The sequence below is a fragment of the Equus caballus genome, chromosome 28 (genome assembly GCF_041296265.1).
Source record: "Equus caballus isolate H_3958 breed thoroughbred chromosome 28, TB-T2T, whole genome shotgun sequence".
NCBI lineage: Eukaryota > Metazoa > Chordata > Mammalia > Perissodactyla > Equidae > Equus > Equus caballus.
In genome coordinates this window covers 46922022-46947923 of record NC_091711.1, presented here as the reverse complement: position 1 = coordinate 46947923, position 25902 = coordinate 46922022, and the positions used below count along the sequence as shown (strand labels likewise).

The 25902-nt window shown below is 54.2% G+C and overlaps 1 protein-coding gene across 4 annotated transcripts in view; it reads right to left on the bottom strand.

Moving 5' to 3' along the window:
- The window catches only part of FBLN1 (fibulin 1), an 84765-nt gene that overhangs the window by 48115 nt on the left and 10748 nt on the right, over positions 1 to 25902 (bottom strand). For 2 of the 4 annotated variants that reach the window (XM_023631591.2, XM_023631592.2), the window contains exons 2-8: positions 18464 to 18569; positions 12576 to 12711; positions 10305 to 10476; positions 7197 to 7256; positions 5613 to 5714; positions 4850 to 4987; positions 3575 to 3712 (exon numbers count right to left, since the gene is read on the bottom strand). In XM_023631591.2, coding sequence (XP_023487359.1) covers positions 3575 to 3712; positions 4850 to 4987; positions 5613 to 5714; positions 7197 to 7256; positions 10305 to 10476; positions 12576 to 12711; positions 18464 to 18569 — 852 coding nt within the window. The remainder of the gene's footprint in view (positions 1 to 3574; positions 3713 to 4849; positions 4988 to 5612; positions 5715 to 7196; positions 7257 to 10304; positions 10477 to 12575; positions 12712 to 18463; positions 18570 to 25902) is intronic. The other 2 variants (XM_070254283.1, XM_070254281.1) reach the window with 1 other exon arrangement.

Sequence of the window (25902 nt, the reverse complement as noted above, 5' to 3'; positions counted from 1 at the left end):
TCGCCCCTCCCAGCCGAGCCCCACCCTCCTCAGACAGTCAGATGATCAGCCCTCCCGCCTCCCCCACGGGAGCCCACCTTCCTACACCAGCGCAGCACTTTACAGCTTACAAAAGCTTTTACATCCATTACGGCCCTCCACACCACAGCTAGCCTGAAAGTTAGGCAGGGCCAGGATGATTATCTGCATTTTATAAACAGGAAACTCCCCGAGTGCCAGGTGGGAGTTGGGGGCCAGCTCAGGTCTAGAACCGGGGTTTCCTGCCCCCCAGCCAGGGCGAGGGCCCTCAAATTGGGGGTAGGCAAACTACAGCCTGTTCTGGAAAGTTTTATTGGAGCACAGCCAGGCTCATTCTTTTGCGTATTGTCTACAGCTGCTTCCGCGTGGTTGCAGCCGAGACCCTACGGCAGGCGAAGTTGCTATTTACTATCCAGCCCTTTAGAGAAAAAGCTCAGCAGCTCCTGCCTTATGTCAAGAACAAATGCAGCGTTTTAGAAATGTTATTGCTGCCTTCCCCCCAGCCTTGTGTGTGCCAATCAGATCTACACTTCCTGAGCTCTGTGCCGTGGAACACTGGTGCCCCTCAAGAGAGGGAGTCCCCCAGTCTGCAAGCTCCAAGAGGGAAGGACCAGGCGATCAATGAATGAATTAATGAATGGGAGGCTGAATAAATAAAGAATAATAAACAAAGAACAAATAAGTAGAAAAGGCCCAAGGAGTTTGTGAACACATCATAGAATCTCTCCCTCTTACGGATGCGTGTGGGAAAAGCCCGGATGATCCCAGCTGTAAAAGGACCCTGTTCCCTTTGTTCAACCCAGTGATCACGGAACCCTTTCCTGCCTCAGGACCCGTGAACGTCCCGAGACCCGTGTGGCCCGTGGTGTGTGGGAAGCCCTGCTCTGGCCCTCCTCACTAAGGCAGAAAGGAAGGCAGTCGGCAGGGCGTAGGATTAGAAGAAAGAGAAAAAAGGAAACCGACCAAGATGTGATAGTCTCAAGGCCCTCGGCTGCTAAACCTCAAGGTCCTAGAACATTCTACCTTTTATACTAAGGAAAGAGGCCTCTGCTTTCTAAGACTCCATCCCGTGCTTTGTGCTGGCCCCTCGGGCAGAGCTCTGCAGCCATTGGGCTGTCTGCCGGGTGGCTGGGGGAGGATCAGACAGCCTCATGGGGCATGGTTCCAGGCGCTCCAGGAAGACGGATTCTGGCTACACGGGAGGTCAGAGCTTCCTACCACAGATCACACTGTTCTGAAGGGAGTGAGGGTGCCGTCGGTGGAGGTGTGCAAGAAGAAGACCCAGCACATAGAGGAGGGGACCTGCCCTCTCACAGACAGCCTGAAACTATCCTGCAGTCTTGACAAACTTTCTCCTGATAAATATTACTTTGGACGATGCAGTCACTTTTAAAAAGATGACATACAGGTACTGACATACAATGATGTCTAAATACATTGTTAAGTGGGCAAAGAAGCAAGTGGCAGAACCGTCTGATCCCATTTTTAATAAAAAACAAAAAGTCCGAGGGCACGGGAGCCCAGAGGGCTCACAGACACTGCCGAGCAGGGCTAGCTTTTCCCACCTGCACTTGGGTTCTGCTTGCTTTTTTGTCAATAAAGATGTATATAACTTTTGAAATAAAGATAACTTTAAAAGCAATCATGAGCTTGGATAGAAGGATCGTGGGCACACAAGAAAGGGGACCCCCAGTGCTGAGGTGAGGGACATCCCTGAGAGCTGAATGTTTGGTTCTGAAGCCACTGAATCACCGGGTGGCGGGGCTTCGGTGGGTGTCCTGGGCCCTGGGCTCCTGCGGGGTTTGGCCCCACCAGCCGGGCCCACTCCTGCCTGCGTTCCTGTGCTCCCCCTGCACAGTGCTGCACCCCGTAGAGGGAAATCGGGGCTAGGTCGGGACTTGTCAGTGTTCCTTCTCGGTGGGAATCAGGGCTGATTTTGCCATGAGTCAGGGTTTCCATCCCCGACAGATGCCAGCCTCCTCTGCGGAGCCCCCTCCAAGCATGCCACAAGTCTGGGCAGGACCCTCCTCCCTGCTGGCCCTGGGAGAGCCTTCAGCCTCCCGCCCACTGGCCCCCCCTCCCCCGCCGACAGAGTGACGACAGCCCTGCTGGCAGGAGGCTGGCAAGGGGCCCAAAGCAGCCCAGCTGAGGCCCCCTCATCTCAGACGCCTCTCCTCCCGCGCTGGATGAGAGGAGAGCTTTAGGAATGAAGACGGGGGTAGGGTTCCGACCAACCCCTGTCCTAAGGGGTCACTATTCTATTTGTCTTTCAATAGCCTGGAGCAGCAAAAAAGTGGGGAGAGCTTTCAACCCAAACTACCATTTCAAATCAAAGATCAATACAGATCTATCTGGGAGAGGGTGAGACAGAAACAAGACAGAAACTCTGGGCCCCTCGCTCACGGTGGCGCCAGCCTTCTAAGGAGAGGGGCCGGCCCAGGAGGGGAGGCCCTGACTAGTGGGGTCTGCAGTTCAAATCAGGGCAGAAGTCTTCCTGGCCTCAACGGCAGGACCCAGAAGCTTCTGCTGAGCAGAGAGCAAGGGCAGGCCAGCAGATCTGGACTCAAAAGCCAACAGGAAACAGAATTTCCAAGGATGAATTTCAGGAGAAAGGACAGTCGCCTCCTGTTTCCAGAACAGGCACTCCTGCCAGCTGCTCCCACACCTGGGCTGCTCCTCCAGCGCGAGCAGTCTTACCCAGACCTCCTACTTTTACTAAATTCTCATGAGGTTTTCTTTCATCTCACATCCATCTTCCTCTGATATTAACACAGTATTTTTTTTATGGCTGTGAAATACACATAACATAAAACATGCCATTTTAACCATTGTTAAGTGTACAGATGAGTGGCAGTAAGTACATTCACATTGCTGTGCAACCATCACCGCCATCCATCCACAGACCTTTTTCATCTTCCCAACTGAAACGCCAAACCCATTAAACACTAACTCCACATCCCTCCACCCAGCCCCCTGGCATCCACCGTTCTACTCTCTGTCCCTATGAATCTGACCACTCACACAGAGTATTTTTTCATACAATTTTTTAATCTACCAGAACTTCACAATCACCTTGCTTAATCCCCACCTCAAGCTTATAAGCAGATATTATGATTATTCCCATTTTATAGAAGAGGAAATTGAGGTTCAGAGGAGGTAAGTAAATTACCTGAGGTGCCTCAGTTCAAAACCAGGTGTCTCTGATTTCAAAAATACTAACTCTTTCCTCTAAACCAGGGGTTGCACAACTATAGCTCTGGGGCAAAACCCAGCCTGCCGCCTGTTTTTGTAAATAAAGTTTTATTGAGACACGGCCCTGTCCATTTGTTCGCATATCTGTGGCTGCTTTCCAGCTGCAACAGCAGACCTGAGTAGTTGCAACAGAGACTGTACGGCCCAAGGGCCTAACATATTTGCCATCCGGCCCTTTATAGAAAAAGCTTGCCCATCCCTGTTTTAGACACTATGCAACCTCCCACGTTCTCGAGACGTGGCTCATCACTGGATCACTCATCCCACGAGGTGGACCCCATTAGCCCTGGCGGCAATGTCTTACCAATACAGTTGCCTAGAGCATCTTGTATAAAGCCACTCTTGCACTGTAGCTTGGGTCTGCAGCGGAAGGATCCCAGAGTATTCTGACAGATAAAATCGGGGAGGCAGTTATGAATACCACTCTCACATTCGTCAATATCTGGTACATCATAAAAAAAGGAAATTGTTAGCAAGAGTCCTGCCAGAAGCATCTTACAACACTTTAAAATCACAAGAAAGATTTTTTTTTAATGCTCATTATTCAGACTATAACCCAAAACATTCCAACAGAGAGGTTACATACAAAAAGGGTCTTAGTTAGCCAAATGGTGCTTACATTGCTAAAGTCTTAAAACGCTGACTTTTTTCCCAAGGCTCTTATGAGGCAAACTTTCTGTTATATAATAAATAATCCAGGCATTTTCCTGGCAAGATATGGTGGTTTTTTTCCCCATTTCAGGCTAAGTGCATGTTTAGTTTAGATCATAAAGCAACAATCTTAGTGGTAATAAACACGGTCCCTATAAACTTATTCATTCTGAAGCCGTCACAATATTTCAAACATGAACAATGGTGACTGTCATGATCAGTCGTGTTGGCTGCCCTTCCCTTGAAGGTCACAGCTGTCAAATGTTCAAAAGTGTATATTCAGCTGGCCGGGCCCCTGGGTTCTTGGGGTCCAAACCGCCCAGTGCGTCTGCAGGGTGGAGCAGGCTGGGCTTGCCTGCAGGCCCTCAGCCGCCAAGAGGGTGTGCCCTGCTTTCGAGTTACCCTCATAATTCAACCAACGTTTTTACATAAGTGGTTTTGTCGTTCTGGAGGGCTGGAAACCCTCAGCAGAAAACTATGTTCTAACAGATTCTCATCAAAGCCTTATCTGCCAAATAACATCTATGGCTTGGCGGGGAAAGGCCAGCAGCCAGAAATGTCATGTTTTTATGCAGTGGAAGGAGTATGCTTTGAACTTCAAGGAAGCCTGCAATCAGATGGAAAGCAGCTGTGGTGCAAAAAAAAAGATTTTTTTTTTTTTTGTAGAAAGCATATGTAAGCACCCAAAATGCATCCCTGGTCTTGTTTTTAAATGATCATGCTCTGAGCCTTTTCAGAAACTGTCATTAACTCAATATTATGGTAAACAAGGTAAATCTTTCCTAACAACAGAACTGGCTGGTGCCCCAGGCGCCACAGGTGGACGCCGCACAGAGTCCAGACCCTGGGGGAGCCCCATGCTGCCTTTCCCATCACATCATATGTACTTCTGGGGAGGTGAGGTTCTCAGACTCAGAGCATGCCATACCTTTGCAGTCATTGTTCTCTGTGAGCTCATAGCCAGTCCCACAGCTGCTCTCTCTCTGGCAGCGGAAAGAGCCCACAGTATTGATGCAGTTTTCTCCAAGCCGGCAATTGTGGCTGCCCGTGATGCATTCATTGATATCTAGGAGAGACAGAGGCAATGCAGGAGTAAGCAGCAAACAACGGATCCTCAGGCTTTATCAGAAGGAATGTACCAGAAGGCACAGAGGAATTAGTTCCCTGCATCTATCAAGTCCGGCACGTATTCGGGCTGTGCCCTGGAGGGGAGTCCCAGGCACTCACCGCCAGTTAAAAGCAAAGGTTTCTCCCCTTGCTAAGTTTCTGATCTATTGCTCTCTCTCTGAGCACCACTAAGCAATGCCAGGCCCTGAAATGGAGTCATGTGATCCTGAGGAAACCTCTAAGGGGCTATGGCCCTCCTCCATCTCCCCCTCTCATAGACGAGGGGCTGAGAGAGCCTGAGGGATGTGCCCAGGGCCACTCAGCAGATCCTGGATTCAGAGCCCGGTCAGACTCCAAACTTTTTCCCAACGCGGTGTTTATATTCTCCTGGATGAGAGCCGTGGCTGGAAGCCACCGCGCTGCAAACTCCAGGGAATGCCAGACAGCCAGTCCGAGGCTGTTTTCCATCCATGAATGGGGCCCCGAGTTACGGAAAGTGGGTCCTGCCTGGAGAGCAAGGAGAGGCAGAGCCTCCGCAGGCAGCGACCTGCTGTCCTGCTGTCGCCCGGGGAGGTGGCGTTTACCTTCACAGGAGACACCGTCGGGCAGCAGCTGGTAGCCCACAAAGCAAGAGCAGACGACCTCCTCCCCCGTGTCTCGGCACTGCTGCTTGCAGGGCCCGCCGCCTGGAATCAGAGTGCGTGTGAGCCGAGGCCAGACGCACACCAGAGACCTTCTGGTTTTCCAGCTGTTTGGCCTGGGCCAGAGAAAACGCCTTCGGGGTGGACCGACACAGAAAGGCAGGCCGGAGCCCACCCACGCCTTCACCGCACCCCTCCCTTCCCATGGGAGACCCCAGGGTCTGGCTCTGGGTACCCCGCGGCTGCTGCTTCAGCTGCCAGCCCCGGTCTGATGAACGGGGCAGCATGTAGGGCGGCCTCTGTAGGGTATGGTGGAGCCGGAAGAGGAGGCAGAGAAGAGTGTGACGCTGCCGCCTGGCATAGACATGGGGGGAGCAGGCCCCACAAGGGAGGCCGGGCCCTGAAGAGGCCCTCACGGCCCCCTACATCTCTCAGGCCGGCCCCAGGCCCCAGGCCCATGACCGCTGCCTCAGCTGCGGCCGCCTGCACACTGCTCCCTGAGCATCGCTATACCAGCCCTCCAACCATGCTTCCTCCAGGGCAGCCAGTGAGATGCTCAAAGAGCAAATCTCACAGGGACAAACCCCTACCAGGTAAAGATCCCACAAGACAAAGTTCTGACTGCTGCCCACTGCTCCAGGCCCTTCTCCTGTCCTTCCACCCCACCCAGCTCCACCCTCACCCTAACCCCAACCCAGCGCCCGGCTGCTACGGGTCTGCATGTCTCCATTCCTGTTGCCCCCAATCCCTTTTCAATGTTACTTCCTGGCTGATCCATCCTCACCCACTGCAGACCAGCCATCCCCTCCCCGAGGAGGACTTTCCCACGCCCCCCAGAGAGGATTACCAGGTTTTCTGGGGCTCTCTGCCCTTCCTCCCCCTCCCAGGCCTGTGTGCTGACTATCCCTGAACACCGACCATATCATTTTGTGATTTAACTGGCTCCCTATTATTGGCCTAACCACAGGGCGAGCTGCTGAACGAACTCGTGGGGCAGACCTGCCCGTCTAGACATACAGGAATGTTCCATGAAAGAGAAATAAAGTTCTATCATATGAAAAACAAACCTGCAAGGCTCGACTTGCTATAAATTCGCAAACACCTCACAGAGACAAATGGATAGTACCAGCGACCCAGCTGGGGCTACAAGACACAAGGTCAAGTAACGCTCACCGCCTCCAGGGGGGCTCCAGCCTCGGGGGAAGCTCACAGGGCACAGAGCCTGCGAACTGGGTTGGGTCCAGGCGGACAGTGGTGGGAGGGCTTTTCCGCTAGCTTCTCACAAGGCCCCTTCTCTCTAAGACCACCCTCTCCCCACCTCCCTGGCCCGCCAGGCCCCGGCTAGAAGGAGAGCGAAGGGAGGGTGCCCAGGAGGACAGAGTGTCTTACAGTTGACTGCCAGCCAAAGGGCACGTCCCAGGAGACCCTGAGCAAAACTCTAGGTCAGACTCCCAGTGAGATGAGCACTAACTTTCCTTCGGGCCTAAGTAACCAGCAGACAGCCCTCGGGAGGCAGCGGAGTCGCACCTCGACAGCGATCATTCAGGTACGGGTCCTCTTGCTCCTCCTTCACCTCAGAAATCTTAGCTGAGGGTAGAGAGAGGCAAAGATGCGTTAATCCACAGGCAGTGTCCCATTTCATCGCAGAAGAAACTCCAAGTATTTTATCTTCTTGTAAGTATCAGGCGGTAATGCCCACCCGTCCATCTTATTAACAGCTGTGTACTCATTTTATCCTTTTTAAAAACAGAATACACTCATCAGTGTAGTTCAATCTCTAACAGACCTACGATAACAGAAGCAGCGTGAGCACAGGGCCTGCAGTCTTAATGCTGAGTGTGGCTGTGACGTCCACAGGACGTGAATATTTCAGCAAACGCAGCCGGGCCGACTATAAATCAAGCACATCTTCCAAGCCTAGAACAATGCACCTGATAAAAGCTCAGTGTGAGGAGCTGAGTTGTGTCCCCCCGGAGGACATCGAAGTCCTAACCTTCGTACCTGGGGATGTGACCTTATTTTGGAGAAGGGTCTTTGCAGATGATCAAGTTAATGAACTACAGAAATGACCCCTCAAAGCATAGTCTTTGATCCAGTTGAGATGAGGTCATTAAGGGGGGCCCTAATCCTAATCCAATATGACCATGTCCTTACCAAAGGGGGAATTTGGACACAGCAACAGACACACAGACAGCAGAAAAATGACGTGAAGAGAGAGGGAGAAGATGTCCGTCCACAAGCCAAGGAGCACCTGATGCCACCAAAAGCCCGGGGGGAGGCCTGGCACAGATTCTCCCTCAGAGCCTCAGAAGGAACCAGCCCTGCCGCCACCTTGACCTTGGACTTCTGGCCCTGCTCTCAACAGGGCAATGGGATGGGGGGGACCGGGTAGGGTGCAGGGGCCCTAATTAAGTAGGGTGGTATTCCACTGGCAGTTCTGGCAAAAAAGAAATGGATTAGTCCTGTTCCCTTGAGTGGAAATAGCCAAGGGTGGGATGAATCCTTAGAAAACCAAGCTCTCTGACGTTAAGGACCCTTCCACAGGATAAAATGACAGCGATTGCAATTCAACAGCAATCGCATTACAGTGCTGGGCGGGAAGCCCAACCACGCCTCAAGGAGAGGAGCCAAGCAGCAGAAAAAAGACTGAACGAAGTGCGTGACCTCATGGAAACATACAAGTCCCCATTCTTAAATTTAAATTAAACAGACAGAAGTTCCTCTATCAAATGCTTAAGAAGTTTCTAGAAGCTTATTCTCAATTTCTGTACTTATTTTTTCACAGGCCAGCACTGGTCTGTGGACGCTCTATGTGGCCCCGCTGCAGCACACAGTAGGCCCACAAGAAATGTTAGGGGAAGGGAGGAAGCACGTCTGCAACTGGGTGAGGAGGAGGCACGGGGAAGTCTTCATAGCGACTTTGAGGAAAGCCTGGGGCAAGCACTGAAGCAGATAAAAGAGGAGAAATAAGACATCTGGAGCAGAGATTGTGATTAAGATAAGACCTAAATCAACAAACCCTCCCCCCCCAAGAGACAGAGGAGAAATTCTCCACCAAGATGAATAGTTTGAGTTTGTTTAAAGTGAACATGTCAGCTCTGGTTTCAAAAGTCAAGGAGGAGCCAGGATGTGGTTCCAATGCCGCTTTACGACTGAGATATCTGAAATCAGCCCCACGGCATCCATGGGGTCCTGCACTTGAGAAATTAAAAACAAAGAATGAAAGCCTGGTCCGTTTGACCCAGGAGCCCGAAGCCATCATGGTCACGAAGGCACAGTGATGGACGGCCTGACTTAGGGAGCACGGGTCTGCGAGCTCTTCCCTTCTAACCCCTTCCTGCCCCTCATCCATTTTTAACAGCGAGGGGATGGAGCTCAGAGTGAGAAGGGACCCAAAGTCACGCAGCAGGCTGGGGGCGGAGCAGACTCCTGAGATTGTCCAGGGTCCTTTCCATTACGCTGCAGGAAACCACAGCAATAAGTGGGAAAGATTATTAGACAACCAAGACGGTTCCTGAACCATGTCACTGAACCATGCCCCAAGGCCTCAGGATTTATCTGGCTTCGGACTAAAGGAGGGTGGAGAGGCAGAGCTGGAGGACACTCAGCTGGCAGCTCTCTTGAAGCTGCTCTTGGGGTCACCGGCCCCTTGCTAAATAAAGGGCACAGCCCAGCATTAACGAGTGGGCTCTCTAGCCTCTTGTCCACACATCATCGGCCCCAGATGGAGAGAGAGAGGGCATGGGCCAGGAGTGGGAAGGCCAGCGTTCTCCCTTCTCCTCGAGCCTCAGTCCTCATCTGTGAAACGAGAGCAACGCCAGCCACTCTCACTGTCCAGGGCCGTTGGAAGGACAGGGAAGAACTGTGACGGCAAAGGCTCACAGAGCCAGGCACCAAACGCTCTGTACTCGTTCTCCCCCTGAATCCTCTCAGCAAGCTTCCGGAGTGAGACTGTAGTTACACCCATCTCACAGATAAGGGAACTGAGGCCTGGACAAGTCAGGCTCCCTAAAATAGATGCTAGGACGGGGACGTGAACGCAGATTTGTCAGATCCCAGATCACAAGCCCTCAGTCTTACTCCAGGACAGCAGCTCTTAGATGAGGTGACCAATGTGAAATCGTTCTGACAACTAGAATTGGTCTGCACCAGGTTAAAGCAATGGGAAACCTGTGTGCCCACACTGCCTCTGATGGCTAATTTTATGTGTCTACTTGGTTGGACCGTGGTACCTAGATATTTGGTCAAACAGTGGTCTGACTGTTGTCGTGATGGTATTTTTTAGAGGAGATTAACATTTAAGCCAGCAGACTTTGAGTAAAGCAGATTGCCCTCCATAATGTGGGTGGGCCTCATCTAATCAGGTGAAGGCCTTAAGAGAAAGACTGACCTCCCCCAGGTGAGAAGGAATTCTGCTAGCAGAAGGCCTTCAGACTTGCACTGCAACCTCAGCTCTCCCCGGGTCTCTGGCTTGCTGGCCTACCCTGCAGATTCAGACCTGCCAGCCCCCACAATTGTGTGAGCTAATTCCTTAAAATAAATGTCTCTCTCTCTACAATACACATCCTACTGGCTCTGTTTCTCTGGATAACCCTGACTAACGCACTCCCCAAGAGGGAAGGGGGGGGAAATTACCTGTTTCTTGGAGGTCCCCGACATCACCGGGGGCAAAGTCTGCAGTCTCCTGGCCCTTGACGCAGCACGCCCGGAAGACCAGCCCACACTGGTAGCCGACCATGAGGTTGTACTCGCAGCTCTGACCCTGGGCCTGAGCTGCCCTCCCTAGCAGGCAGCAGTGGCAGCACCTCTGCAAACACAGGGGGAGAATCCAGATGGAGAAGCCAGATATACAACACAGTGGGGCACCACGGGCCTCTCGGATCCCCCCATGTGCACTCGCCCTGGATGGTAATGACACGGATCTGACTTAGCTATCTCTTCTAAATATCGGCAGTACATAACGAAGCCAACCCAGCCTGGGGCTGCTGGCCCCCAGCACACACAGGTCCTGGTTTTCAAAGGAGCCTCAAAGGGGGTTGCACCCAGCGTGTGCTTCCCGATACCCCGCTGCCCCCTCAGCTCCCTGCCCTGCCCACCTTACACACCTCCAGGAAGAGGGAGCTTCGGGAGGGACCTCCGGGGCACCCGAGAGCTCTCTAAGGGCCCACTCCTTTCAGGCGCTCTAAGATTTCTCTACCGGCCCTGCAGACACACCTTGTCTCTCCCTCCCTGAGTCAGGGTTGTTCTGGCAGCAGGAATAGCACTGTATGCTTGAAAAGCATGAGAGTCTCAAGACAGGCCATCAGGAGGGGGACAGAGTCACTGCCTGTCACCCGGACCCCAGTGCCCCGGAAGTAACACTTGAATCCCAGGGACAACATTCACCCCGACACATGAAAAGCATATTTTGGTCCTTATTGTGTTAAGAAAAGCCCAGAACTTCCAAAAGGTCCAGGACAGGAGCTAGGGAGAGGCTGCTCGGATTGAGTTCCTCTGGAGGTGGATGGGTCTTCCATCCCGCTCCGTCTACAACGCTGGCTGCCAGGAAAAGGGGAGTGTCGGCGACCTCCTCCACCTTGCCGGGCGTGAGCAATCCTTCCCGGAAACACCCATCACCCCTCTGCCAGAGCCATCTGCTCGCACTCCCGTTAGAATGTCCCATGCCTTTTCCGCACCTCCCTTTCTCTCAAGTCTGGGCACACACGCAGAGCTCGCTGCCAGGCGGACGGCGTCTGCGGAGCCCCAGCCCTGCCCGGAGAGGCGGTCACGCCCACGGTCCAGACCACCCCACCCAGCTCCCTCATGCCAGAAGCCTCTTCCCGTGAAAGTCCACAGAGGCTGAGGGTGGGCAGAGGGGCCCCGGAACCCCGATCCCTCCACGTGGAATCTCCCGCCACGTCCCAATCTGTGGGAAGAGAGACTCCCCAAAAAGGAACCGTCCCTCTCCCAGAATCCACACTTCATCCCAACTCCTGCTCCTTGAAATTGCTCCTTCCTAGCTGGGATGGGAACTCCTTCCTGCAGGGAGCTCGTTTTTGTCACCAGGCACCTCCAACAGGACCCCAGCAACCAGGTTAACTCTCCAGACCAGAGCGCCTGCCGGTTGGGCTGGTTTTTCTCCCTCCCTGGGTGGTAAGGGAGGGACAGCCCAATTTATCTGCAGTTTTCAGAGCTGGGAATGCTCTCGGGAACTTCTCCGCACCCATGCAAAGATGCAGACCTTGCACAGTGAGAGACCCTGAGCGACTGGCCCAGATGTGGAGTCCCAGGAGAGATTACATTTACTCCTAGCTTCCCTTCAGTGCATCCCTGGGCTGGATGGACCCCACTCCCAGCTCTGCCTCACCAGACCCTCCCCTGCTGATGCTGACAGGACTGCTGTCAGGGCTGCTGAGAGGCCACTTTAGAGTGTGGGCCTCTCTGAACCTCAGTTTTCTCTTCTAGAGCAGTTACAGAGGTCCTGCATTACCAGAGGCTTAGTGGGGGCCTATTTTGAGCTCTGGGCTATGACTAGCCCTGGAGGGCAGAGAAGTTTGAGGGCCTCCTGGGTGGGGTAGGGGTGTTCACCTGGAACCGAGAAGACGGTTCTGAAGGCTCTGAGGCCAGGTGACCCTTGCTCTGACCTCAGCATTCCTGCTGGAAGCCCTGGGCCTGGAGGTCCTCAGGGCAAGGCGAGGTCACTCCATCCCTGCTTCCCAGTGTTGGACTGCCCGGGGCGTGGTCCAGGGCTTACTGACTAAGCTGGAGGCCATAGGAGACTACAGTGGTCCCTCCTCCCTCCTGGGCGGGTGGACTGGGGTAGGGGGCGTGGGGAGAATGGCGCCCCAGGCCCTCCCACAGATGAACCGTGGCTCCTGAGCTTGGAGGGGCCCAGGGCCTGCAGGCTGGCAGGGGGCCGGCTCCCACCTTCACGAACATGGCCTCGAGGCTGGCGTTGTCACCGTATGGCGTGGTGCAGCCGTCCTGCTCGTTGGCCAGGTTGATGCCCGTGGCACAGTGCAGCTCCTCCAGCTGGTTGTGGCAGCACTGCTCCTGGACCATCCTGCGGGCAGAGAGGGCAGGCTGGGCCAAGGGCTCTGATGGTGGGGGGGGGGGGCGCACCGGGTGATACACAGGGCCTGGAAGCAGTGGCCCCTTGGGGATGGGAGCTCTGTCATCTTTGGGTGTCTCTCCACATTCCCAACCCACCCCCACTCACCCACAGATACACAGAGACACACACACAATGCCTGGCATACAGAAGGCGCTCAATAAGTGTTTAGTGAGATGACTGAATGCAGAGTAGTGTCTGGGGGTGGAGTCAGGAGACCCAGTTGTGCCACCAAAGCCCTGAATCACCTCTCTAAGCTCTATCACCCACAAAACATTGCCACCTGTTTAAAAAACAAAAACTGCTGACAGCTGACTCTGGACCAGACACTCTCCTCCTTCATCAAGTTGAATTCTTCTCAACACTCATCCTCATTGTCCAGACTCTGAAAATAGCTCCAGAGAGGTGGGGGAGCTTGCCCAAGGCCGCGGAGAGAGGGATAGTGGTAACAGTGAGGCCGGACCGCAGGGGCCACATCTCCCAGCCCCGTCAGGGGCTCTAGGAAGAAAGGCCTTGGAAGCCGGAGGACACACATGCATAAAGGCTGGTGTCTGCACAAGCACGGTGACCTGCCAGAATCATCCCTCAGACCCAGCTCAGGGCAGCGGGCAGCAGGTGTGCGTGAGTTGCAGGTGTGGCTCCCACCAGACCCAAAATAAATCTGGCTTCGGCAGAAGCCAGCACAGGCAGGAGGAGCCACCTGACCTGCTCCTGTCCAGAGAGGGTGGGGCCCACCCGGCCTCCCTGCGCTGCCAGCCAGGCCGCCTCTGCCGGCGGGCTGCAGCCCCCAGCTTGCCCTTCCCCTGCCTCCACGCTGTGGGGCTGGAGGTCTGCACCCGGCTTCCAGGTGCTTCCAGAACTGCCCTTGAGCTCCGGGATGGCTTTGTCTATCCTGTGTGACTACACGTTCCATCATACTTTTGGTGGATTTGCAAATAATAGGCATTTCACTAAATCATCAGGGAGAGTGACCGGTGTGCAGGCATCCATCCATTCATTCAAAACTATTGGCCAGAATAAGGAGAGACTGACTCGCTCTCACACTGTGGATGGGAATGTAAGATGTTACGGCTGCTGTGGAAGACAGCAGGGCATTTCCTCAAAAAGTTAAAAATGCAATTACCATACAGTCCCACTTCCGGGCAGACACCCCAAAGAACTGAAAACAGTGACTCAAACAGATATTTGTACACTCGTGTTCAGAGCAGCACTGTTCACAATAGTCAAAAGATGGAAGCAACCCAAGTGTCCATCGAAGAACGGATAAGCAGAATGTGGTCTATACTCATGATGGAATATTACTCAGCCTTAAAAAGGAGGGAAATCCTGACACATGCTACCACACTGATGAACCTTGAGGACATTACGCTAAGTAAAATGTCAGTCACAAAAAGACAATTATTGCATGATTCCACTCACATGAGGTCCTTAGAGGAATCAAATTCACGGAGACAGAACACAGAATGGTGGGTTTCAGGGGCTGCGGGAGGGGAATGAGGAGTTAGCGTTTAATGGGGACAGAGGTTCAATTTGGGAAGATGGAAAAGTTCTGGCACTGCTGGTGGTGATGCTTGTACAACAATGCAGATATACTGACCTCTACACCTATAAGTGGTGAAGATGGTAAAATTTATGTTACATGTGTTTTACTGTAATTAAAACAAAATTTGGCTGAGGCCCTACTGAGCCAGGCCCATGCAAAGGCTTCAGGGACGGGGAGAGGAACAGCCTCCTGCACCGAGGGGGCTCCGGGGAGCAGCGACTAAACTCTGCCCTGGTGGGGCCGGCGGTGGAAGGAGCCCGGCGCCAGGTGCCTGGGAGCTGTGCCTACATCTCTGCTCTCCCCTCGCTGCCTGACAACTTGCACAAATGACCTCGCGTCCTTCAGGACCTGGCTCAAACACCCCTTTCTCAGTGAGGCGTCCCCAACAGCTCTACCTAAATTGTAAACCTGCCCTGACCAGGACCCTGTCTCTCGTCCCTGAGTTTCCCTTTCCCATGACACATTGCACCTTCTCACAAAGAGTGTAATTCACTGATTATTTTATCATCTGTATCCTCTGCAGAAGAGATTTTGCGTCTTTCCTTCACTGATTTACCCCCATCTCATTCAGAACGGTGCCTGGCACCTGGCACGCCCTCAGTGATATTTGTGAAATGAATAAATGAAGGGGTTCAAGTGCCTGTTGGAGTGAAAGATGTCAGCTGGGGACCTGCTTTAGGTTTGGGCTCATATGTGTCCAAATTCCTCCGAGAGACTCCGTGGGCTTAATTCAACCCGAGGTTTTAGGCAAATTTAGATTTGGATCCTAAAAAATGCCGGCACTTGGTTAGGGCTAGAATGCAGGGTGATGCGGGAATCGGGGAAGCGTCAGAGCTGCCGTCTCCTGACAGCCTCCAAACGCGCCCGCGTCAGAGGCTCAGGCAGAGCAGGACGAGCTCGGCTACAGCCAACGTGTGCGGAGGGGTCGGCTCCTCCTGCTGTCCCCTCTGATCGCCTCACCACCCCCTGGAGTCCACCCCACAGGACCCCCAGGGCCTTCCTGCCTCAGCTCTGTCCAGGAGGCTTGCACCACCCCCCCAGCTCGTGTCATCCCATTCTACCTCGTCCTGAGCTTAGAACAGCAGTGAGGATCAATAAAGACTTGCTGATTGAAGGAAAACTGAGAATTTTACTTAAAACTGGTGAGCCTGGTAGAAGGCCATCTTGAAAGATGATAAATGACGCCAGAACTAGTGGCTTACCAGGTGGCCGGTGATCCTTGTTTCTTGCATCTTTTAACTATTACTAGTCAGAGCATCCTCTTAAACCAGATTTGACTTCTGATCTGCTCTCTCCCTTCCCTGCTGTCATTAAAAATGGTCCCATGGATAGAGTTAGAGAGAAATCCCCTGCTCTGGGGCATCACTGCGCTGCTGAGGGGCCCTGGCACGCAGCCTGCCCTCATCGCAGCACCGCAGCTCCGACTCGGGGCTCGGAAGCCTCTGTCGTCTGCCGTCCTCCAGGCTGGGCAGGGAAAGCGTGGAGGGCTGGGGCGGCAGTGGCGGGGGGGCGGGGGGGGTGGTGTCTAGGTCTCCTGAGTGGCCCCCACGGTGGCACTCACATCTGTATCTTGAATGAAACCCCAGATGCATCTTAAATGAGCTGCTTCTCACTTTCAGCCCGAGAGCCCAGGCTGGGCCCCTGACCTCTTCAGACTGTGTGGGGCTGGGACCCCGACATTAACTGAGCAAAAGGGATCATGTGCAGGGCAGGCACCAGAGGGACAGCAGGGCAGCGACACGGTCAGAGACAGTCAACTCAACAGCTAACTCGCCAAGCGGTGTCGACCCACACACGGCCCCCTGCCTGCGAGTTCACTGGGCTAAGTCGAACGGCCTCCTAGCGCCTCCGTGAAACAAAAGGGTGGTTGCTCAAAATCAGTGACCTGTGATTGGTGTCCTGGGAGCTCACTAATGCGTTCTGACAACACTGTAATATAGAAGCTCCCATCAGCCAGCCAGAATTTCCCCAGGCCCCACAGGATGAAGTGAGCGCCACCAGAAACAAATTAGGGGCCAAGAGGAGCCTGGACTCGCCCCCACATTTCCCACAAAGAGAGAAAAAATTCCCTCTTGGCCATTCAGATATTATTCACATTCAGGAAATCTCTTACTGCATGTTTGAAACTTACCCCTACCAAAACGTAGATCGTAATGGGAATGCCTACTGCACAGTTGAGAAGGGGCCGCTGGGGGTCAAAGATAACTCGAGGCCTCATAAAGACGTCGGTGAGCAGACATCAGGAATAAATGTAGTCGGGGCTAAAATTCAAGTTCTCAAGGAGGCCCAGAAGCCGCTGAGTCTCTTGACCTCAGTTCCTCCCTCTGACATGGAGAAGTCTGGCTGGCGATGCCTCACTTTCTAAGTCTTTGATTTCAGTATTAATAAGAGCAGCTCTCTGTTATGGGTTGAACTGTGTCTCCTCCAAAACTCTCTGTTGAAATCCTAACCCCTAGTACCTCTACTACTACTAGTACTACTGTCTTCGGAGATGGGGTCTTTAAAGAGGTAATTCAGGGTAAACGGTCATTGGAGTGGCCCTAATCCCATGACTGGGGTCGTTACAAGAAGAGATCAGGACACAGATACACCCAGAAGGGAGACCACGTGAGGACACAGGAGAAGACGGCACTCTACCCTTCAAGGAGAGAGGCCTCAGAAGGAGCTAACCCTGCCGACACCTTGACCTCGCAATCCGGTCCTCCAGAAGCGTGAGGAAATAAACAAACGTCCGTTGTCTAAGCCCCCGTCTGTGGTTTTTGTTATGGTGGCCCCCAGCAGACTACCATGCTGCCACTGTCCGGCTTTGTGGTGCTGGCTTCCTCCCTCGCCTCTATCACTATCCCAGCCCTGAAAGGAGGGAACCACAGTCCTCCTTTTACGCCTGGGGAAACCGAGGCTCTGAGCTGGCTCAGGCCACACAGCCAGAGAAACCCAGGCCTGGTCAGTCTGGCCTCTCGTCGGCAACGTCCGCGAACAGAAGGCTCGGTGCTGATCCCCCAGCTCCACCTGCCCCTCCGACATCGCTAGCGCTAAGCCGCATCTGGGAGCCCAGATCCCAGCTCTCACTCCTCGGAGGCTCCGTGAACCCTAACCGCGTGGTCTCCCAGTCAATTCAAAGAATCCAAGCGCCCTGCTTTCTCTTCCTTTGTTTGGTCTATAATGCTTTTGACTTTTCAAGAATTTGCTAAGTTGAGATTTACATCCTCCGTCACTGCTGGCCGCAGCACGCTGTGCTCGACGCCAACACAAACGCAGAGCCCCAGGAGGAGGCGCGCAAGCCTTCCCTGCACATTCTTTCCATAGCAGCTCTCCACCCAGCACCCCACGGCTCCAAGCGGCAACGCAGCTCAGACCGGATTAGAGGCAGAGCAGACGAATGGATGGCAAACGTCAGAACGTGCACACACCCTCGTCCCCGACATCTGCTGCCTAGACAGGCAGATCTGGGTTCACATCCTGACGTCATCACCTACCAGCTATGTATACTGGGGGAGGCTCAGTGTTCTCGTCTGTAAAATGGGATTAATTATAGGGTTAAATGAGATAATACGCCTCAAATGCGCAGTGCAAAGTAGGAGCTTCATAAACGCTTGCTCTTAATTTTACAATATGTTTATGGTGACAATCAACATTATATACCTTCATCATTTATTCTAAGTTTACATTCTCCCAAAACTTTTAAGGGAGCTTGAGTCAATTTAGGGAGTGCAGAATAAAAATAGTCAGTCCAGACGTTGGCTACCGCATAAGGTGAACTGTCTGGGGGACTCTGCTCTGGACTGGCTCATCTGTGTTTTTGGGGTCTGAAGGGGGTCCACGCTTTTATTTTTTTTGTCAGAAGGAAACTGACTTGGCCAGTGCCCAGCTGTGGCAGAGAGGGCTGCAAACCCAGGCCTTGTTGCTTGCAGCCCAGTGAAGGGTAGAGACCCCCTGACAACCACAGGGCAGCACGGGAAGGGTGAGCCAAGTCCCGTACGGCGACCATGCGAGCACGGAGAAAGGAGGTAGGGGTTATCCACGGCACCTCCCATAGCCTGGGCCAATCCAGCCCCGGGTGCCCAGCCTCTCCTAGGGGAGTCTGGCACATACTCCCTTCCTGCCCGGCTTTCCTCTAAAGAACCACCATTCTGGTAAAATGGTGGCCATTGGCCAACGTACCTGCATTCCTTGGATTCCGAGGCATAAGGCAGCGAGCAGTCCCTGTGCTGAGTGGCCATTCGATGTCCATCAGCACAGCAAGCCTCCAGGGGGACATCTGCACCTGCTGTGCAGGGAAGAGAATGGGGTGATTGGCACACAGGCTCCCCTCTGACATGCGTCTCCCTTGGGTGGCCGAGGGCTCCCCCTCACAGCCACACCACCCAGACGCCCACGTCCTTAGGTCTCTACCATAGCATCAGGCCAGTCTGACAGGGCCATGGGCACACCTGTTCCTTTAGTCACTTGACAAACGCATACTGAAAACTCACTGGGTCCCGGGCTGGGAGCACACATCCTGCTCCTTCCTAGAGCAGGCTGAAATCTCACTGTCACCTTCCGAACCCACTCTGATGGGGCTGCAGCTCAGCATCCAGGATCCACGCCCGCCCGGACTGAATGCCTGCTCTGACCACACGCCGGAAACTCAGACGGGGTCCCTGCCGTCACGGTCCAGAGGGCAAGAAAGACAGGAGCTGCTGACAGAGGCATGACAAAGCTGCCATCCAGCTCAGTGGTCAGGGAACCCAGGACGTGACCAACCTGACTCCTCTAGGGTCGGAGATGGTTTGGCCACTAGAGACAGACAGTGCAGAGTGGGGTAGGCCTGGAGGTTCCAAGCAGGGCTGGTACCCAAACCTGGGACGACCGAGGAATGCTTCTCTGGTGCGTGGGGACCCGGCCTGGTGAGTGGGGAGCGCACACCAGGGAGGAGGCTCAGAGGAGGAGCTGGAAACGAGGGCCTCGAAGAGGGAAAGGGCCAGTGTTTCTAGACCAGCCTCTGGAACCCGCATCTGTGCTCTCACTTAACCTCCACTGTCAGGGTGGTGTCAGCTCTCATCTTGCAGGGGGGGAACCTGAGGTTGGGGGTGGTTTCTGCCCTTGATCTGCCACAAGACTGAGTCTCTGGTCACACAAAGGAAAGATGAATGCTCATGGGGTCCAGCAGCTGGCCCACATATGCCCTCACAGCTGGATAACAGCCCAGCTGAGCTGGGAACCCAGCCTGCCAGTCCACAGACAGGCTCTCAGCCCCCACCCCAGCCTGCTGCCCCGAGGGGCCCCTCAGCTCACAGGAGGGAGAGGACCCCACTGTGCCCCAGGGGAGGAGCAGCAGGGTACCAAGTTGCCCTCAGCATAAGGGACTCACGTGCCGAGAGCCTGAGCACCAATGGTCTTTGCAGCCCGGGCAGGTCACCCAGCGCACAGCAGGACATTGCAAAACTGGGCTTAAGAAACACCACGTTTTCTTACTGACAGCTCTCCAGCGCCCAAGGGCGTAAATCCCGCCGGGCTTGGCAGCGTTTCCTGGCACCGACGGCCGGGTGTCCTGTTTGAGCTCATTATTCCTCCAAGGCTGGGCCCTCGGGGTGGCCCCGGATGGAAGGCTCACCCCGGGCTCAGAGGAGGCCGGGACTTCCTAAAACACCGGCTCTGACCACCCGGCGTCAACCACCATGGATGCCTCTGCTGTCAAACTGCGTCTGGAACACATTGCCCTTGAATGCTCTCAGGCACAGGAGAAACTACTGCACCGCCGCCAAGGGCACTTGCTTCCAGAAAGACCCTGGGGTGGTCTGTGCACGGCAAGGAGCTGAGGCTAGGCTGGCAGTTATGTGTGGCCAGGTGGAGGAGGGGTCTTGCCTCGAACCAAGTCCAAGTCCCCTCCCGGGGACCTCCGAGCTGCTTTCCACCAGGAAGGATGTAACCCGCCCCATCTCACTCTCCTGGGCTCCCCCAGGCTGGCAGGGGGAGTATGAGGGGGTTTGGCTAAGGGTGACAGTCCACCCCATAGCAAAGCACCCTAGTCCACTGCCACCTGGCCACTCAGTCTATCCCTACCTCAGCTGTACCCTCTCCGTACTCCCCAATGATGCTGTTTAGTGAACATGGGAGATGTACCTTAGCATAAGAGACTCACATGGTGCCACGAGCCTCCCCGCACCAAAGCAGGAGAGCCACCATGAGGGAGAGCCACAGTCACGGGGATTGTCTCAAATGCTCCCATGCAGTCATTTGTTCATCCCTTCATTCTTGCTTCAACTGGTTTTAAGAAAAGCACTCACGAAACAAAGGACCTTACCTGCCAGATAAAATATGGCCCGTGGTCCATCCCTGGGATGACTATGACCCAGCCACATGGCCTGACACTGAGGCTGGTCTCCCTGCACAGCCAGCCCGGGCTCCCCGTTCACCCCAACTCCATCCGGGCCCACTGAGCTCTCCTGCCTGTGGTCTGAGCCCTCGTGGCTTCTCACAGCCTCTCTCCAGTCCTGGCCCACCCCCCATCCGGTCTATCACCCGCTCCTGCAGCCTGCCTGGGTGGCCCTCTGCCCCTACATCTCACTGTGTGTGTGGAGCACAGCTCACCGTTTTCCAATATTCTGTCTGCCTTCCCCTCCCAACCACAACCATCTTGAGAGCCGGGCCTGCCTCTCGTCCTCTTCCACCTCGACACAAAGCTGGCAGGCAGCAGCTACAGAGTTGAGGAAAAGAGCGTAAGCTTTGGAGTCAGACTTGGGCTCCGATCCCAGCTCCAGCGCTTTCTTGCTCTGTGACCTTGGGCAGGCCACTTCACCCCTCTGAGCCACAGCTTCCTTGGCGGCAAAATGGGGCCCACAATTCCTTTGCAGAGTTGCTGAGAAGATGGATAAAGCTTATGAAGTTCTGAGCACACAGTGTGCTCGGTTAAACAGCGGCTTGATTACACGTTAAAGGAACAAAGGGGATTTGCTTGCCATTGCCCATGAGATGGGGGAGCCAGGGCCCCGTTGTGGGGTGCGGCAGCCTCGAGGGATGAGCAGCAGCCCCAGAGCCTCCATCAACTCCCAGAAGGGCAGGCGCAGGTGGAGCTCAGACTCCCGCGGCCGGCTCAGCGGGGCGAGAGCTTTGTGCCCTGAGCTGTAGAAACATTTGGAAACGATTCCCGCTGGGAAGCCTTGACTCTTTGAACCTTATTCTCAGCAGGACAATAAAATGTTAAGTCCTTCCCGCAGTCCAGAAACTTGGAATGTCACTGGAATGCTCCAAACAGCCACAAAACTGGAACTTGTGCAAAACGGAGCCTCACAGCTGCCCAGGGTCAGCGTACCCTCCCTGGGGGTGAGACGCCCGTCAGCCAACGGAAAGCTCCTGCACGGCCCCGTCAGAGGGCACGGAGAGCTCACCAGGGACCACAGCCTGGCTGGACAGTGACAAGGCAGCCCTGGGCAGGGCATCACCGTCCTCATCCTAATAAACAGCCCCGACACTTGATGGGCCCTGTAGAGAAGGCCCCGTGCATTCACCATCTCTCACCCCCTGGGCCCTTAAATTCCTTTTCATGCCTCCGTGCCAGGCACATGGTGTCACACTGTCGAGGAGAGGTGGCATCGTTTCTGACCCATTCCCCCTCTTGGAGTCTATGTCATCTGATATTTCACCATCGGGAACAAACAGCACTGGTTCGAACATCCTTATTTGTGTATCTTTACTCCTGAAGTCATGATTAAAGCCACAGTCCCCGAAGGAGAGAAGCCGGGTCACAGGGAATACATCCTCAAGACTCTTGACACATACAGCTGTCCTGAGGGGCGTCCTTGCTTGCACAGTCCCGCCGACCCTGCGACTGGACCAGGGTGACAGGGGTTTGTTTAGAGCCAGGGCCTGTGGCTGATGGGTGGCCAGCTGGAGCCGGGCTAACTGGCCCAAGCTCATGGGCCCCTGGTCAAGGCTGAATTATTGACGTGGGGACGGGCTGAGCGCTCCAGCTTGGTCAGAGGGGACCCAAGGGGAACGCCAGCCCTCGTTGTTACCATGCTCCCCTGGAGGGCTGGCGGCTGCTCTGGGGACGTGGCAGTGCAGGCAGTGGAGGAAGGTCGCAGCGTCAGCCAGACCTGGGTGCGAAGCCCTGACCCCACTTAGCAGCTCGCCACCCCCAGGCCAACTCCTGAGGCCGCCTGTGCCTCAGGCTCCTGATCCATGAACTGGGGCACGGACCCTGCATCACCGGGTTCTTGTGGGGTCCTGGTGCGCAGAGGCAGTCAGGGATTCTCCCACCGCCATCCCTCCTCGACCCCCATTCACTGCTGTCTTCTAAAGTGCGTGCCCTAAGTGCCCCGCCACCAAACCATCACATCAGTGGCTGTGGCTATGGAACCTGGACTTTAAATGTAAATAAGAATGGAAGAAGCTGAATGGAGTTAAGTCACCAAACAGTGATGTGAACATAAACATCAAGGTGTCCTCGCCCCCACCCAGTGGGTGGCCAGGTCTGCGCAATGCTCAGCCATCACTCAGGGCTCCTGATGCTCCCTGCCAACCTCTCATCCGGCTCCTCGGTCAGGGCTCTGGCCCCTCTAGGCTCTGGTCCTTCTCTGTCCAGCCTTGTCACCTCCTCCCCCCAGACACTACCCAGTTCTTGCGAGATGTCCCTCAACACCTTGTCTCCCCACCATCATTGCCATCTCCACTGGTGCTCCATCAGGACTGACTGCTCACCATGTGCCAGGCAGGGCACCAGCCTTTGTGAGTCTTAACTCTCACAGGAACCCAGTGACACCAGTTCATTGTGTTCCCCATTTTGCAGAGAAGAAAATTCCGGCTCAGAGAGGTTAAGTCACCAGCTCCAGGTCACACAGCCAGAGGGGCCAACGAGTGGCAAAGCCAGGCATCAAGCTTGGTTCTGGCAGCCTCCAAAGCTGTTCTGGTCTGCCTCCTCCAGAATTAAAAACTCGTTCAGGCCAGGGATAGTATCTCTCGTCTCAGTACCCCCGCAGCACCCGTCCACGCCCAGCACGAGCAGCAAGGCTCAGCAAGCACTAAACAGGACTGGCCCACAAGCATCTCAACCAGGGGCCTCATCGGCAAGACCATCCTTGAAATGTAGTTTGCTTGCAAACAGGCCCCCTCGCAGGGAGGGAATGACCCCGAGGCACAATCGTTGTTGGAGCCCCTGGCAGCAAAGCGCAGGGCGGGCTGCGATTTCAGCAGAGCCAGGGACATGCTGGGGACACGGCTCTGAGACTCCAGAACTGCCACTTTCTTGGCCTTGGAGACAGCTGCCCCCAGCCCATTAGAGGAAAACGGGGCTGCAGGGAAAGGGGTCTGGTGGACAGAAGGGTGAACTGTCCGGTGTCACAGCTCAAGATGTCACCAAAGGTACCATCTCCTGCAGGTTGGTCTAAAAGCGTGTGCATCCCGTCCAGAAAAGGTCTGTTATTAACTTACGTGCAGAAACAAATAAAGCCACTCACCTCTTTGGGAGCATTGCTTTCTCGGAACCAGGCTCTCTAAAGCACAAAAACAAGTGCTGCTCCACCCCCGGGCAGCTCTTCCAAGCGACCCCAATTAGAAAGGGACAGAAAGAGTTGTCTTTGCTGTTTTCATACTCATCCCCTCCGTAATAAACAAGCTTTACTCCGGTGGTGAAAATCAAATGAGGTCAGAAAGGGAGGCGCAGAGGACCGGGGAAAGAGTGCAGACAAGGGAGACCGGGCTGGTGTCCCCGCTTTGTCCTCAGAATTCACTGGGGAAACTGTAGTCCCTAGAAATGTGTGTTGTAACCTGCAGGAAGGGTTTGAAAAATCATTACCCACTGCGTTCAGATTCTAAAGGTCCCAACCAGCTACTCTACTGAAACCACGTTGAGTACGACAGTCTGGTTTGTGGACCACTATTTCTCTCTCCCTGTGTCCCGCAGAATAACGGTTACATATGCATCCTTGGGTTAAAATTAATGCCAAGTTCTCCATGATTGTTGCTTTTGAGAGCTGAGCACCTAACACTAAATTAAACACTTCATTTCAAGTTTTATTGTTGAAGACATTATGCTAAGTGAGGTGAGGCAGTCACAAAAGGACAAATCCTGTATGATTCCACTGGTATGAGGCCCTTAGAGGAGCCAAATTCACAGAAAGTAGAACGGTGGGCGCCAGGAGTGGGGGGAATGTGGAGTTAGTGCTGAACGAGGACAGAGCTTCAGTTGGGAAGATGACACAGTTCTGGAGCTGGACGGTGGTGAAGGCTGCACGACAACATGAACGTACTCAATGCCACTGAACTATATACCTAAAAACAGTGAAAATGGGCAATTTTATGTTAAGTACATTTCATCACAATAAAAAATACATTTAAAAAGTTGAGTGTTTGTGTGCCATTTGGTACCCCCCTTCATCAGGAAAAGAATTGGATGTTTTTGCTGATTAACTCGCTTGCCGTTTTCAAGTGATGTCATTTTAAGGCGCGAGTCTGAATACCGTAGAGAGGTAATTTGGTAAATGGTGTCTTAGAATGTTCTTGTATCGCAGTTTGGAAGTGAATACAATGTTTTACGTGGCAAGCTACGAGACCTCAAATGGGAACAGATAAAATGTTTAGTAACAAAGTAAATTGCAACTTCGCAACCAAAATAAAGATGATTTAAAAGTGAAAACAAAAATCCCTGGGATCACACTTCCACAGCATGTCTTGGGTGGTGGACAGGGCGGACGGATGGAGGAGAGGCAGGAGGGCCTGATGGTCAGCGTTGCTCTGGCTTTTCTCTACTGCATCACTGCGGGCACCTCGGCCGGCTCATTGTACCTGGGGGTTGGGGCACCTCTCAGTTATCTGAAAGCCAGTGTCCTAGCTTTACTGCCCCTTCACCAAAGCTGGGGACTACCTGAGGACCACAGAGGCGCCTGTCTCCTGCCCTCACTTGTGGATTTGTCTGTCAACACCCTCTCCCCGCCTGCACATCCCATCACACCCCTACACGGCGCCTTCTCAGAGTCAGCCCAGCTGCTCCCAGATAAGGAGCAAGCAGCTGGGTCAAGTGACTGTCACCTTGGAGTTCTTCTGGAGGTGACAAGGAGGCTGCCATGCAGCATCACTTCCCCCAAACACACACAGGAACTCAGCAACGTCAGTGGAGGGGAAAGAGGGAGGAGATTCCCAGGCGACGGCCCCGCTCTAACACAGGACATGCAGCTGGAACGGGGCTGGGGGCAAGAAAAGGACCAAGTGACACCTCCTACCCAACACCACACCTCACTGGTACCCAGGGTTTTGCAGAGGTCCACAGCATCCCATCGACCAGGCCAACCCGGCAGTCACAGACCCCCGGCAGCAGCTCCAGGAGGGCATAAAATCAAAGACATCACCTGAGCGCACAGACCCGCCACATCCGAGTGGCCCTCCCACATCGTGTCAGGAGAGCCAGTTGGAGCAAACGAGGCCATCGCTGCTTCCTTCTCCGCCCCTCGGAGCAGTGCTAACATCTCTGAAATTACTTCAGGTGACCCCATGCTGGCCGCCCACCCACGCCCATCCCCGGGCCATAGATGCTCATGGGAGAGAAGCGAGGCTCGGGCCAGTGTGGAATCTTCTCTCAGATCAGCTCCCTCTCTTCTGAGAAGAAGCTTCACTGCAACACAGTTTGA